General features: G+C 46.1%; 2 protein-coding genes and 1 pseudogene across 12 annotated transcripts in view; 1 reads left to right on the forward strand and 2 right to left on the reverse strand.

Moving 5' to 3' along the window:
• Positions 1 to 2,019: 2,019 nt before the first annotated feature.
• DDX28 (DEAD-box helicase 28) lies at positions 2,020 to 4,183 on the reverse strand. The gene has a single exon (XM_066243037.1). The coding sequence runs from the start codon at positions 4,145 to 4,147 to the stop codon at positions 2,540 to 2,542; it is 1,608 nt and encodes a 535-aa protein (XP_066099134.1). The 5' UTR covers positions 4,148 to 4,183; the 3' UTR covers positions 2,020 to 2,539.
• Positions 4,184 to 4,196: 13 nt separating this feature from the next.
• Positions 4,197 to 14,565, forward strand: part of DUS2 (dihydrouridine synthase 2) — a 42,867-nt gene continuing 32,498 nt past the window's right edge. For 2 of the 11 annotated variants that reach the window (XM_066243040.1, XM_066243050.1), the window contains exons 1-3: positions 4,206 to 4,296; positions 4,802 to 4,930; positions 11,392 to 11,478. The gene's annotated coding sequence lies outside the window, so the exon portion shown is untranslated. Of the gene's footprint in view, positions 4,297 to 4,343; positions 4,364 to 4,551; positions 4,571 to 4,801; positions 4,931 to 11,177; positions 11,290 to 11,391; positions 11,479 to 14,565 lie in introns of those variants that run through there. The other 9 variants (XM_066243039.1, XM_066243047.1, XM_066243045.1 and 6 more) reach the window with 7 other exon arrangements.
• On the reverse strand, positions 7,906 to 8,078 carry LOC136313712 (U2 spliceosomal RNA; annotated as a pseudogene).

Below are 14,565 nucleotides of genomic sequence, written 5' to 3' on the forward strand. Positions count from 1 at the left end.
TGCTGGCTCCAGCAAGGGGTTACTCAGTCTGCTGAAGGCCCATGGTCAAGGCACATATGAGAAAGCAATCAATGAACAACTAAGGTGTTGCAATGCGCAATGAAAAACTAATGATTGATGCTTCTCATCTCTCTCCGTTCCTGTCTGTCCTTGTCTATCCCTCTCTCTGACTCACTCTCTGTCTCTGTAAAAAAAAAAAAAAGAACCCCAGATGGGCAGAGCATTGCCCTCTAGAAGGCTTCTCGGGTGGATCCCGGTCAGGGCGTATGCGGGAGTCTGTCTGTCTCCCCTCCTCTCACTAAATTAAAAAAATAAAAAGAATGGCTCTGGTTGTAATCACCACTGGTGGGCAGTGGGGGTCATTGAAGGAAGAGGCATTAGCTGTTTGAGGCTGTTAGATGTTATCCTCTCTGCAGAGTGCCTCAGCCAGCAAGCTACTGTGGGGTCAAACTCTTACCCCCATGCTCCAGAGAGGTCACATAGGGAATCTTGAGGCTCTAGTTTGGTGGAAAGCAGCTGGAGGCAGTGAGGCACCCTGCCTGTGCCCTCTTACCTGGCCCTCCCCATCCATGCCCTAGTCAAGTAGCCACTCCCTGTGGAGCATACCTGTGGATTGGCACAGCCCTGGGGACCACAGGAAGGCAAAGAAACTCCATTCCGGATAAGCGTGAGAAGCAAGATTAACAAGATTAACCTAAGACAGCTAGGTTTATGGCACTGACTCTAAGTCTTCAACAGCTGGAGAGGTGAAGAGATGGTTTGGTGCTACTCAGAGGAGGAAATAGACAACTCTGCCCTTAGCATGAGAGCAAGAAAGATCTGGAGCACCCTTTGATACAGTGTGGCCAAGAGCTTCCTAGCAATGATAACCTGCCCTAGGACGGGGTTCCCTGTTGCTGACCTTAAAGAAGCAAAGACGGGACATTTGTTTGCTGGGGCTGTCACAGAGGGAATGTGGCCAAGCCACTATTTTTAAACCTGGACAACCCTTGTTGAGAACCAAGCACCTCTCTCACTTCCAAGTAGCTTGAATTAGCATGGTGCATGTTAGGAAAGGTAAAATCAGGCCTAATTAGAAATGACTACCTTTGGGAGTGGCAGGAAATAAAATGTGAAGGGCTTTGTAAGTTTGTCCTGGCAGGTGGTCAGCGTGAGACCACTCAGACTCTCCAAGGTTCCAGACAGATTACTTGTCTGTGAGCATTCCTCTGATCTGGTGGGGGTATCAGTATCATCTCAGGGATTGGCTGGGCCTCTAGGGAAGGCAGAATAGCCTAGGCAAATGATTCATCAACTTGAGACTCACCTGGGAATTCCACTAAACAGTTAAAAATACCTGTGAGTGAATTCTTGAGCCAACTCTCCGAAAGCAAACAGATCTGGAGTGGGGCTCAGGCATCTGCACTTTTAACAAGCTTCCTGGGCAGTTCTGACACATGGTCCAGATAGTGACCAAGTTATTGTCTAAACTGGGTGGTTCTTAAGAGTCAAAGTGGGCAATACTAAAAACTACATCAGGCATAGTTATGAACAAGAACTAATCAAGGAAAACAGGGATAGTTATTCTCTGCATGAATCACCTCTGACAAAAGCTAGCGTGGTGAAGAACACAACCCTGGGTACAGACAGATCAGATTTTGACCTACTAACTGTGATTCTGAGCAAGTTCTTTTACCCTCTGAGCCTCAGTTTCTTCACATAAAAAAAGAGCTCCACTGTACATTTAGTACTATTCTCTGGGCAAAAGTTGCTCTGGGCCCCATTTCTGTTCTCTACAACCTGATCCTTTACACGGTGCAAGTATTTTTAAATTGTTTTGTGGAGTATTATATTTGACTTTCAACTACTCATTACTTCAGGCAAAGCTTATATAATGTTGCAGAGCCTGGAACCTAGGAGATAGTGAGAGGATGATATATCCTTATTTGCCAGTTTGGTAAAACACTGTAATCCTATTTCCTCTTTCGCTGTCTCCAAGAGATTAGGGAAAAGGCAGAGACTGAAAATGCACACAAGGAATACTTTTGTGTCAGTCTGCGTTTTATTCTTCTGCCAGTAATTCCTAGAGACGTTTTACCAAGAATGTGCAAGTGTCCCACTGGCATTGTTGGTGAAGAAAACTTCTACTACTTGTCACATCACCCTTCCCTTCTCATGGAGGCTTAAAGAACATTTGGGGGGCAGAAAATAGTATCTACATGTTTACAAACTAAAATATCAATTGAAATAATCTTTGTCCTTGGTATAGTATTTTGGAGTATGAGTTTCCTCAATCCAATGAATATTGCCCAGTGGTAACTATTATTAGGGGAACCTGTAAAAACATTTTTGTTAGAAATCATGACATAATACAAACCCCAAATCTACTTTATTTCCATGACTCATGTGAGACTACAGTCATGCTCAGTAGCTCACCTTCCAATGCCAGCCAGCAGCTTGCCAGACCTTCAGGGAGGTGATGGGCAGCCTGGAGCATCCTACTGAGAAGTGTGCTCCTCCACCCAGCATTCAGGGAAAGATCCCTGTTGTGGCATCACATTCATGTAAACTGGGGCAAAGCCTCTTTCACTGAGGACCCTAGTCCTGGAAGGCTTCTCTTCCGGCGAGCTGCCAGCTCAATCTTCTGAACCAGGCTCACATCCCAGGGATGGGTAACAAAGCTGATGACGGTGCCTGGCACCTCACTCCCTACGCGGCCCACCCTCCCCGCTCTGTGGATGTAATCTTGCAGGGTGAGGGGGAAATCATAATTGACAACTAGTTCCACATGGGTGCTGTCCAGGCCCCTAGAGGCTATGTCTGTGCAGAGAAGTATGTCTCGGGAGCCCTTCTGGAAACTCTGGAAGATACCTGCCCTCATTGAGGCTGGCATTTGTCCCTGGAGCCTTAGGTGTTGGATTTTGTGGTCATCCAGAATATATCCTAGCCAGTTCACAGTGCTGGAGCTATTACAGAACACCAGAACAGTGCCAGAGGAGCCAGTACTATCTGCTCTGTCATGTTGCTTGAGGATCTGCACCAGTTCAGCTACTTTCTCTGCTCCCTTCAACCTCAAAAATGTCTGTTTGACGTGAGGCATGATACAGTGGAGCTTGGAGCTGGTGATGGTGGTTAGAGAGTCTGAGTTGGCAATGTTACTCAGCACCTGACCTACACCTTCGGGAAATGTGGCCCCTACGAGCGCCAACTGGGCTTTGGGATTGAAGGAGTCTTTTAAATCATTTGGGCCTTCTGCTATATGGCTCTTCCCTAAGATGTAGTCTACGATTTCCAGGAAACTTTCATCCAACAGTGTGTCTGCCTCATCCAATACTAAGAAGGAGAGCTGCTCCAAGCTAATCAGCTGACGTCTCAGTGCCTTCCACAGAGCCCCCGGAGTGGCCACTAGTATATCAGCTGTAGGCTGTTTGAACAGTTGCTGCCTGATCCTACTAATGCCATGGCCTCCCTCTAATTCCTGCACCTGGAGTCCCAAGAAGCTGCCCAAGGGCTGGGCCACCGCCCGCACCTGCTCGGCTAATTCTCGCGAAGGCACAAGAACCAGGCTTCGGGGAGAGGGGATACTGCGGAATTCCAAGCTCCGCCGGCACAAGAGCTGTTGAAGCAGAGGTAGTAGGTAACTGAGAGTCTTGCCACTGCCTGTTTCCGCTGCGCAAACGATGTGGCGGCCGCGAAGTAATGGGGGGATGGCACTCGACTGCACGGTGGTGGGTCGAACGACTTCAGGAGCAACCTCCCGTAGTGCGTTCAGTATGCGTGGCTCCAGACCCAGATCGGCGAAGGTACCCTCGGCCGAGAAGTTCCGCAATGCTGGTGTCTCGTGTTGTGACCGCTCGATGGAGAAGTGGTCCGAGCGGGCGCGCCGATTCTTCCAGCCACGTGAAGCGAGTGGCACGCTCTCCCAACGACCCAGCGTGAGGCGCGCCGGCTGATTGAACTCCGGTCGCCGCGCCGAGATCAGTAGCCGGCCGGGTCGCACCAGCACCGGTCGCGGGGAGTTCCGCCGCTCGTTCTGCCGCTGTAGAGCCCGTGGGATGCGCACCACTGGCAGGGGCTCGTCGGGACCGCTAACCGCCAGGTCCCGTCGAGGCAGCAGAAACAACCGAGCCGCAAGCAACGAAAGCCGCGGCCGCTGTACTAAAGCCATGTTTTCCTAGCTGCTGGAGAGACGCACGGCTCTGACGTCACTTACGCGCCAAGGCATCGCAGACGGTGGCTGGGGCGGCTCAGTACGGCACGCGGAATTGGAGAACCTTGAGGAAGGAGGGAGGATTTGTACAGTTCAGCAGCGGCGAGGTCTGTAGGTCCGAACTGGGGTTGGAGACGTCCAGACCCAGGCCAACCTTGGGGAAAGGCGTGAAATGTAGGCAGGACTGGGGTCCGACGATATCCCGCAATGGGGCTCAGGTCTTACGGATCAGGAGGGCGGAGGTCTGGCGATTGGGAGGTCTATCCCTGCTATTCTCCTTTGTCGCCCTCACCACCCCGGTGATGGCTTGTCCAGTGCTGTTCTCCGCCTGTAAATTCCGAGGGTGCGACGATGTTTTACCATATGTGGTCCCCGAGCAAGGTCTGGTGATAGGTCTCTTTATTCACAGCCTGAATGAATGGCCAGGCCTTGGAGGGGACGGGGCAAGACGGGGGCAAGGTGTGAAAGATCCGGGCTAAACCTCCCGCTTCCACCCCCCACCCAGCTGACATTCCAGAGGGCAAGCTAGTAGCCTTCATCTTATTATCTCAGTTAAGGTCTTCAGGCTTTATTTCAAGCAGATTCATCTCTTCACACATTTTCTCTTTTCAGCTGAGGTTCACACTCCAGTGTCATTCCACCTAACTTCTCATCCTGAACACCTCCACTGGCTTCCTAGTCAGACATGTAAATTACCTGAATAGTAGTGAGGAAGGTCCTGCTACCCTACAGAGTGATTAGGTACGTGGCTTGTCTCACATAGCCCTGGTCAGGCAGAATATTTTACTTGAATTCGGATGTTCAGGTTGCAAAACAAACAAAACAAAACAAAACCTTACACAAATCATACTTTTTGAATAGAGCTGGAAGATGGGTGTCATCTTTTCTGTAGTCTCCAGTACCTGGGGTGGGAGATAAAGTAACTGGATTAACCATCTGGGAGGTTCTTAACATCTGGAGAAAGTGTTTTAGTTTCATCAAATACCATTAAAAAGATAAGTACTTTTAAAATTTCAAATACTATTTTGATATACAAGTAGATGTTCTTGAGACTTACCTGTTAAACCAGCAGAGGAGAGAGAGCTTTGACTAGTGACAGTGAACAGTCATTAATTTTACCTCCATTACTCCCTCCACCCCCCATATGACACTGGAGAAACTTTTAGTTGTCACAACTGTGGAGGTGGTATTGGCATCTGTCTAGTGGGTAGAGGCCAGGGATGCTGTTAAATAATTGTGCAGTGCACAGGACAGTCCCTATAAAAATGAATTATCTGGCACAAAATGTCAAGTTTGCTGTTGAGAAACTGCCTATAGGGTGAGGACTGAAGGGAGGCAGAGGTTACCACATATACTTTCACTTCAGGTAGGCTCATTTGCCAAACTCTTGTACTGGCCCTAGCCCATCCCCAGAATCTATATAAGGCACACTGATGCCAAGCTTGTAATTTTGTTTCGATAAGGAACATTGGGGGCTCCTGAAAATTATAAACATAGGAGGAGTGATTCAAGAAGGTAAAGCTGCAGAAGAGAAGTTTAGAGAGAACAAAACTGTTATATTTGGGAAAGTGCCTGGTGGAAAAGAGATGAGGTCCCCTTCCAGGAGGAAAAACTGGGACCAATGGGTGATAGGAGGGCAGATTCTGAATTTATATTTATTTATTGATTTCAGAGAGAGGGAGAAGGGGAAGAGAGACAGATGGACAGACAGAAACATTTTGTTTCTAAATGTGTCCTGACCGGGGATTGAACCAGCAGCCTTTGCATATTGGGATGATGCTTTAACCAACCGAGCTATCTGGCCAGGGTCTAATTTAATATAAAGAACTGCTGTAGCAACTCAGATTGCGTAGATCTGTCTTGAGAGTACTGAATGTTCCATGAAAAGTTCATACACATACTGGATGGCCACTGACTATTGATATGAAGAGATAGAGGATATTTGATATAAAGCAGGGGTCGGGAACCTTTTTGGCTGAGAGAGCCATGAACGCCACATATTTTAAAATGTAATTCGTGAGCCATACAACGACCCGTGTATGTTATGCATTATCAAAAAAAATTTGGTGTTGTCCCAGAGAAAGGCTGTGATTGGCTCTAGCCACCCGCAACCATGAACACGAGCGGTAGGAAATGAATGGATTGTAATACATGAGAATGTTTTATATAAGGCCTACCGGAAAGTTCTGTCCGTTTCTATCACAACAAGTTTCAACACGTAGTAAGCACATGTTTATTTGGCACATGTGTGCATCTCTATTTTTATCACTTAATGTATACATACTGACATAGCAAATTAACTAAAACAAAGTTGATTCACATTAGTCTTATGTGTGAATCGATAGTGTGCCCATGGCTACTGATAAAGTTCATTTACGCCACTGTATTTTTACGAATTTCTTTTTTTTTTTTTTTTTTTTTCATTTTTCTGAAGCTGGAAACAGGGAGAGACAGTCAGACAGACTCCCGCATGCGCCCGACCGGGATCCACCCGGCACGCCCACCAGGGGTGGTGCTCTGCCCCCCAGGGGGCGATGCTCTGCCCATCCTGGGCGTCGCCATATTGCGACCAGAGCCACTCTAGCGCCTGAGGCAGAGGCCACAGAGCCATCCCCAGCGCCCGGGCCATTTTTGCTCCAATGGAGCCTTGGCTGCGGGAGGGGAAGAGAGAGACAGAGAGGAAAGCGCGGCGGAGGGGTGGAGAAGCAAATGGGCGCTTCTCCTATGTGCCCTGGCCGGGAATCGAACCCGGGTCCTCCGCACGCTAGGCCGACGCTCTACCGCTGAGCCAACCGGCCAGGGCCATATTTTTACGAATTTCAACAAGGAAGAAATGCTACAGAAGCATGTAGAAATTTATTGAAAGTGTTTGGTGAAGGTACAGTTTCTGATAGGACATGCAGAAGATGGTTTGAAAAATTCGAAACAGGTGATTTCGACCTTTCTGATAAGCCACGTTCTGGGCGACCATCTTTGATCGATGATGATGTTGTTAAGACCATGTTGGAGCAAAATCCTTTTCTGACAACATGGGAGATTGCAGAAAGGCTTAATTCAGCTCAGCAAACCATTTCGGACCATATTCGGAAGATAGAATTGGTGTGGAAATATATTATTTAATAAAGTTTATTGATGGTAAGAAAAATTTGTATTTTGTTTTATTCCAAAAATGGACAGAACTTTCCGATAGACCTTATATTTTTAACATTATTATTTTTATTAAAGATTTGTCTGCGAGTCAGATGCAGCCATCAAAAGAGCCACATCTGGCTCGTGGGCCATAGGTTCCCGGCCCCTGATATAAAGGATGCTCCAGATATTTTGGTTCTATACTACTTTTATGATTTTTTTTTTCAGGGACAGAGAGAGAATCAGAGAGAGGGATAGATAGGGACAGACAGACACGAACGAAGACAGATGAGAAGCATCAATCATCAGGTTTTCGTTGTGACACCATAGTTCATTGATTGCTTTCTCATATGTGCCTTGACCGTGGGCCTTCAGCAGACCGAGTAACCCCTTGCTCAAGCCAGCAACCTTGGGTCCAAGGTGGTAAGCTTTGCTCAAACCAGATGAGCCTGTGCTCAAGCTGGTGACCTCGGGGTCTCGAACCTGGGTCGTCCGCATCCTAGTCCTACACTTATCCACTGTGCCACCACCTGGTCAGGCTAGTTGTTATTGAGATACATGTTTTATAGCATAGTACTTTAGAAATAAGAAGTTTCCTTATTGTGGAAAAAAATGTAAGCTCCTGGGAGTAGGGGACTAACTTGGTAGTATTTTTTCCCAGGGCTGCCATGGTAACTTAGATTGCCTGGTTAGTCTCTAAATTTTAAACTGATAAGAACAGATACTATACTTGATCTTAGCCAAAAGGCCGAGAAACGATAATCTAATTTTTAAAAAGAATTTTCCCTTGCCCTGGCCTGATAACTCCATTGGTTGGAGCATCGGCCTGAAGTGCAGAGGTTGCCCATTCTATCCCTAGCCAGGACACATACAGGAGCAAATTGATGTCTCTCTCTCTCTCTCTTTCTTCCTCTCTGGCTAAAATCAATAAATTTTAAAAAAAATTTAAGAATTGTCCCTTGGATCTTGGTGACAGTGGTACAGCCATTCATTTCTTGACTCATTAAATGTTTTCTGAGCACCATGTGTGTGTCAGGCACTGTTCAAACAGACAGCAAAACAGACAATTCCTGTCCTCATGGAGTTTACATTCTGATTTAATTGGTTTGGAGTAAGGCCTGGACATTATTTTTTTTAGAAACCACTCCCAATGACTCAGCCAGGTTTGAGAATCACAGCTGTATAGGAAGCATTTGGGGAATTACAAGGCATCACAAAAATAAAAAAGTGGCTATTAGTATTCCTTTGCCATTTCTCCATTTTCCTATCTACATCAGCACTGTTGTGCAAGTGCTGGCCATTCTCTTTTCAGCCCTTTTTTCTATCACCCTTCAGCCCATCTTTGATTGCCTGAGTGATCTTATTAAAACACAGCCAGGGCCATTTACCCCTTGACTCAAAAGCCATCAGTAGCCTGGCCAGGCAGTGGCACAATGGATAGAGCACTGGACTGGAACGCGAAGGACCCAGGTTTGAAACTCCAAGGTCGCTGGCTGGAGCACGGGCTCATCTGGCTTGAGCATGGGCTCACTAGTTTGAGCATGAGGTTGCTACCTTGAGAGTAGGATCATAGACATGACCCCATTGTTGCTAGCTTGAGCAAGGAGTCACTTGCTCTGCTGTAGCCCCTGGTCAAGGCAGATATAAGAAAGAAATCAATGAATAGCTAAGGAGACTAAGGAGCCACAATGAAGAATTGATCCTTCTCAGCTCTCTCCCTTCCAGTCTGTCTGTCCCTATCTGTCCCTCTCTCTGACTTTCTCTCTCTGTCCAAAAAAAAAAAAAAAAAGCCATAAGTACATCCCTGTTGTCTGTAGATAATCTAATCACTGTCCAGAATCTGGCCCCAGCTTCATCTCCTGCTGCTTTCTTACCTGACCCTTGTTCACTCAAGTGGGAGTTTCCATGAAAATTGCTTACAGGGCCTGTAGTCTTTTACTGGGTAAGCAAGGGAATGGGGTAGGCATTCATCTGCTCCATAACCAAGTGGAGGTAAGGCAAATCACTTTAAATGCAGTTTGTCTGTGTAGAGTTCTTACTGTGACTGAAGCATGAACTGTATTGTGGCTCTTATTGCCACTTGGCCTATTAATCTCTTTTTTTTTTAAATTATTTATTTATTTATTTATTCATTTTAGGGGGGGAGAGAGAGAGAAAGAGAGAGAGAGAGAGAGAGAAGGGGGAGGAGCAGGAAGCATCAACTCCCATATGTGCCTTGACCAGGCAAGCCAGGGTTTTGAACCAGCAACCTCAGTGTTTCCAGGTTGACGCTTTATCCACTGCGCCACCACAGGTCAGGCTAATTTCTTTTTATAAGAAACTCTAAGCCAGGGGTCCTCAAACTACAGCCTGCTGGCCGCATGCGGCCTCTTGAAACCATTTATCCAGCCCCCACCACACTTCTGGAAAGGGCACCTCTTTCATTGGTGGTCAGTGAGAGGAGCATAGTTCCCATTGAAGTACTGGTCAGTTTGTTTATTTAAATTTACTTGTTCTTTATTTTAAATATTGTATTTGTTCCCGTTTTGTTTTTCTACTTTAAAATAAGATATGTGCAGTGTGCATAGAGACTTGTTCAAAGTTCTTTTTATAGTCCGGCCCTCCAACAGTCTGAGGGACAGTGAACTGGCCCCCTGTGTAAAAAGTTTGGGGACCCCTGCTCTAAGCACCTACCTTATGCCAGATTGTATACTCTATGTTGAGGATCTGGTAATGAGCAAGGCACAGTGCTTGCCTTCACCTTATGATGAGGGAGGCATATTGACAGTTTCTCTTGTAATTAAAAGAATATATTCTAGGACATGAGTTAACTCAGAGGAGGAGTCCTTACCCTGTGTTTGTGAGTCAGGGAAATTTTCCTGGAGGAGGTGACATCTATACTGAAATTCTGAAAGGCCAGTGGAAATCAACTGGAGGAGAAATAGGGATATGGCTCCTAGGCAGGGAAACTCTTTAGAGACTCCAAACTTAGAACAGGCCAGTTTGGGGAAGCAGAAATACTTCAGAATAGTTGAAGCTTGATATGGGGGGGTAGTTAAGAGGGCAGAGAACAACCAATGAAAGGTGGGGCTCTGTGGAAGGCACACCAGACCTTGTTTGCTGTGTTAAAGAGCTTGGACTTAATTTTAAAGGCAGTGGGGAAAATGAGGCTGTTATGTCCTGATTTGTGTTTAGAAAGACTCCACTGGCTGCTAGAAGGAACATGGATTGGATATAGTGAGCCTGGAAGCAGACAGACTTGTTTGAAGGGTGTTGCCATGGTTCAGTTGATAGATAATAGCAGTGTTAGAGCTGAGAAATAGTTTCAGTTTTTTCCGTTTCATTACATCCCGCATTGCCTTGATCCTAAAACAGCTAGAGGATGTTTGTTGATATAACAATAGACTTAGAGTGTGTTGAAAGTGTAAAAGCCTTATAATGAGAGCAGTTAACATTTATTAATCCCTTACTGTATGCCAAGAACTATTGTGCATCGTGAAATTTACTGTTTACAGCATCCCCCCAACATAGATTCTGTTGAAGCCTCGTATTCCAGTGGGAGAAGCTGAGCCCCGATGTCGGGGCGGATTCCAGTGCGGGTCTGTTTGACAGTATATCACCTTTTCCTGCTACAAATATAATGGATCAGTTTAGCGTTTTCTCATTAACATGTTTTGAATGGGAAATAGAATAATTCTTTAAATAGCTAATGCTAACCCTAAATTTTTGTTTTAAAGAAACCACTTTTTAAGCAAGGTTATAGTCTCTGGGAAAATTGTCTTGGTGAGGACTAGTAAAGCTTTTCCACTCATTGCTTTCCTTGAATGGTGTTATGTTCAATCTGAAGCGTTATAATTAATGGGATGTTGTATCCACACAGCTGAAAAGAAGTTAAGGTTACTGAGAAAGAAATTGGGAGTGATCAAAATGTGATAGAGAAGACCAGCTATTAAAGGAATGGTACAAGAGATTGAGGATATGTGACTCAAATGGTGATTTGGGTGTGACCTCAGGGCCGGGTGAGTGGTTGTGATAGTAACTGGGGAAGGGTAGGGGCTGCCTGATGTCTCTGAGAAGAGTCTTTTTGGAAGCAGGGCTTGTCAGGCACCATTTTCAGTGCTCCAGAGGAAGTTCCCAGACCACCCACCCCACAAGAGGGTGTCCACTCAGCCATCACAGAGGTGAGTGTTCAGTAACACCTTACGAAGCATCTGTGAAGGGCCAGGTACTGGGCTCAGCACTAGAAACCTGGTGGTGAACTAAGTAAGCAGCCAAACCTCTATCCTTAGAGCATGTAGTCCTGGGGTTCTAGAGGAGCTGTAATTTGAACAAGAGACAACATAAATAAGTACGGACACATGGATCGTAACTGAGCTTTAGGAAATCCAAGGTAATGTGAGAGCATGTAACCAGGGACCTGAAGTTAGATTGCCCGTTAGAGGCATATACAAAGGGGGACAAAGTTAAAAGGACCTTAGGGAGAGTATTCCAAACAGAACTGCAAGTGCATGGGCCCCAGGGCAGCAGAAAGCTTGGTGTGAGAGACTCTAAAAGAAGACCAGGGTGGGGGATAAAAAAGACCAGGGTGGACAGAGCAGAGAGTGAGGGTGAGAGGGGCTCAAGGTGAGGCTGGAGAGATCACAGAGGCAGGTCATGCAGGGTTTTATGGGCCGTTAGTAGGGGTTGGGATTTATTCTAAACTCAGTGGGAAGCCACTGAGGGTGTAAACAGGGAAGCGACATTGTCAGAATTGCTTTTTTAAGGTGCCAAGCTAGCTATTGTGAAGACAGTGGATAGGAGGAGGCAAGAATAGACATGGGGAAGCCCGTTAGGAGGCTAGCTTAGTGTGCCATGGTGGCAGTGGAATGGAGCAAAGCAGATGGATGTAAGTTGTATTTTGAAGATTATTTCAGCAAGAGTTAATGATGGGTTGGATGTGGAGAACGTAGGGGATTGGCTTCAGGACCCCTGTGGATACAAAAATTCTTGTCCTGTATAAAATGGGGTAGTATTTAAAACAGTGGTCCCCAATCCCCGGGCCGGGGACTGGTACCGGTCCGTGGGCCATTTGATACCAGTCCGCAGAGAAAGAATAAATAACTTACATTATTTCTGTTTTATTTATATTTAAGTCTGAATGATGTTTTATTTTTAAAAAATGACCAGATTCAATCTGTTACATCGTCTAAGACTCACTCTTGACGCTTGTCTCGGTCACGTGATACATTTATCCGTCCCACCCTAAAGGCCAGTCCGTGAAAATATTTTCTGACATTAAACCGGTCCGTGGCCCAAAAAAGATTGGGGACCACTGATTTAAAATATATGATCTAGCCTGACCTGTGGTGGCGCAATGGATAAAGCGTCGACCTGGAAATGCTAAGGTCACCGGTTTGAAACCCTGGGCTTGCCTGGTCAAGGCACATATGGGAGTTGATGCTTCCAGCTCCTCCCCCCCTTCTCTCTCTCTATCTCTCTCCTCTCTCTCTCTCTGTCTCACCCTCTCCTCTCTAAAATGAATAAATAATAAATAAAAATAAAAATAAAATAAAATATATGATCTATATAACCTATATTCGCATATAGGCTAAAGCAGGGCATGCCTGCACATCATTTATGTGGATTCAGCATAGTGCTGGGCATGTGGCAAATTCATGTTTTGTGTTGTGGAACTTTCTGGGATTTTTTTCTGCTTATTTTCCTTTTTTTTTTTTTAATTTAAAAAATTTATTTGAGAGAGATAGACAGGGGAGAGAGGGAGAAGCACTAACTCATTATTCCACTTAAATGTGCACCCATTGATTGCTTCTTGTATGTGCCCTGCCCGGGGATCAAACCTGCAACCTTGGCGAGCCAGGACAATGCTTTATCCATTGAACCACCCTGCCAGGACCTTTTCTGCTTTTTTTTTTTTTTATGGCAGAGAAGGTCAGAGAGAAGGACAGACAGATAGGAAGGGAGAGAGATGAGAAACATCAATTCTTCATTGCGGTTCCTTAGTTGCTCATTGATTGATTTCTCATATGTGCCTGGACTGGGGGGCTACAGCAGAACGAGTGACCCCTTGCTCAAGCCAGCGATGGGCGCTTCTCCTGTGTGCTCTAGCTGGGAATCAAACCCGGGACTCCTGCACGCCAGGCGGACGCTCTACCACTGAGCCAACCGGCCAGGGCCTCTGCTTATTTATTTATTTATTTTTACAGGGACAGAGAGAGAGTCAGATAGAGGGATAGATAGGGACAGACAGACAGGAACGGAGAGAGATGAGAAGCATCAATCATCAGTTTTTCATTGTGACACCGTAGTTGTTCATTGATTGCTTTCTCATATATGCCATGACCGTGGGCCTTCAGCAGACTGAGTAACCCCCCGCTCGAGCCAGTGACCTTGGGTCCATGCTAGTGAGCTTTTTGCTCAAGCCAGATGAGCCCGCACTCAAGCTGGCAACCCCTGGGTCTCGAACCAGGGTCCTTCCACATCTCAGTCTGACGCTCTCTATCCACTGCGCCACTGCCTGGTCAGGCTCTGCTTATTTTTGATTGGTGGTTGATTGAATCTATGGATGTGAAACCCGCAGTACAGAGGGCTGACTATACTGGATATCCAACATACTTATCTAACTTATTTATTTGTTATACTTACTGCTTTTTTTATTTTTAAGATTACTTATTCATTTTAGAGAAGGGAGAGAAAGAGAAAGAGAGAGAGAAAGAAGGTGGGGAGGAGCAGGAAGCATCAACTCCCATATGTGCCTTGACCAGGCAAGCCCAAGGTTTTGAACTGGCGACCTCTGCGTTCCAGGTCAATGCTTTATCCACTGCGCCACCACAGGTCAGGCCTGTTATACTATTGCATTTTTTAAAAATTTTTTTATTTTTCAGAGTCAGAGAGAGGGATAGACAGGGACAGACAGGCAGGAATGGAGAGATGAGAAGCATCAATCATTAGTTTTTCGTTGCGCATTACAACACCTTAATTGTTCATTGATTGCCTTCTTGCACGTGCCTTGACCGCGGGCCTTCAGCAGACTGAGTAACCCCTTGCTCGAGCCAGCGACCTTGAGCTCAAGCTGGTGGAGCTTTTGCTCAAACCAAATGAGCCCGTACTCAAGCTGGCGACCTCAGGGTCTCCAATCTGGGTCTTCTGCATCCCAGTCCGATGCTCTATCCACTGTGCCACCGCCCAGTCAGGCACTATTGTATTTTTGTTTGTGTTCTCTGATTGGATTAAAAGCTCTACCAGAGCAGGCATTTTGTTTGTCTTGTTCT

The sequence above is a fragment of the Saccopteryx bilineata genome, chromosome 9, assembly GCF_036850765.1.
Source record: "Saccopteryx bilineata isolate mSacBil1 chromosome 9, mSacBil1_pri_phased_curated, whole genome shotgun sequence".
Lineage (NCBI taxonomy): Eukaryota > Metazoa > Chordata > Mammalia > Chiroptera > Emballonuridae > Saccopteryx > Saccopteryx bilineata.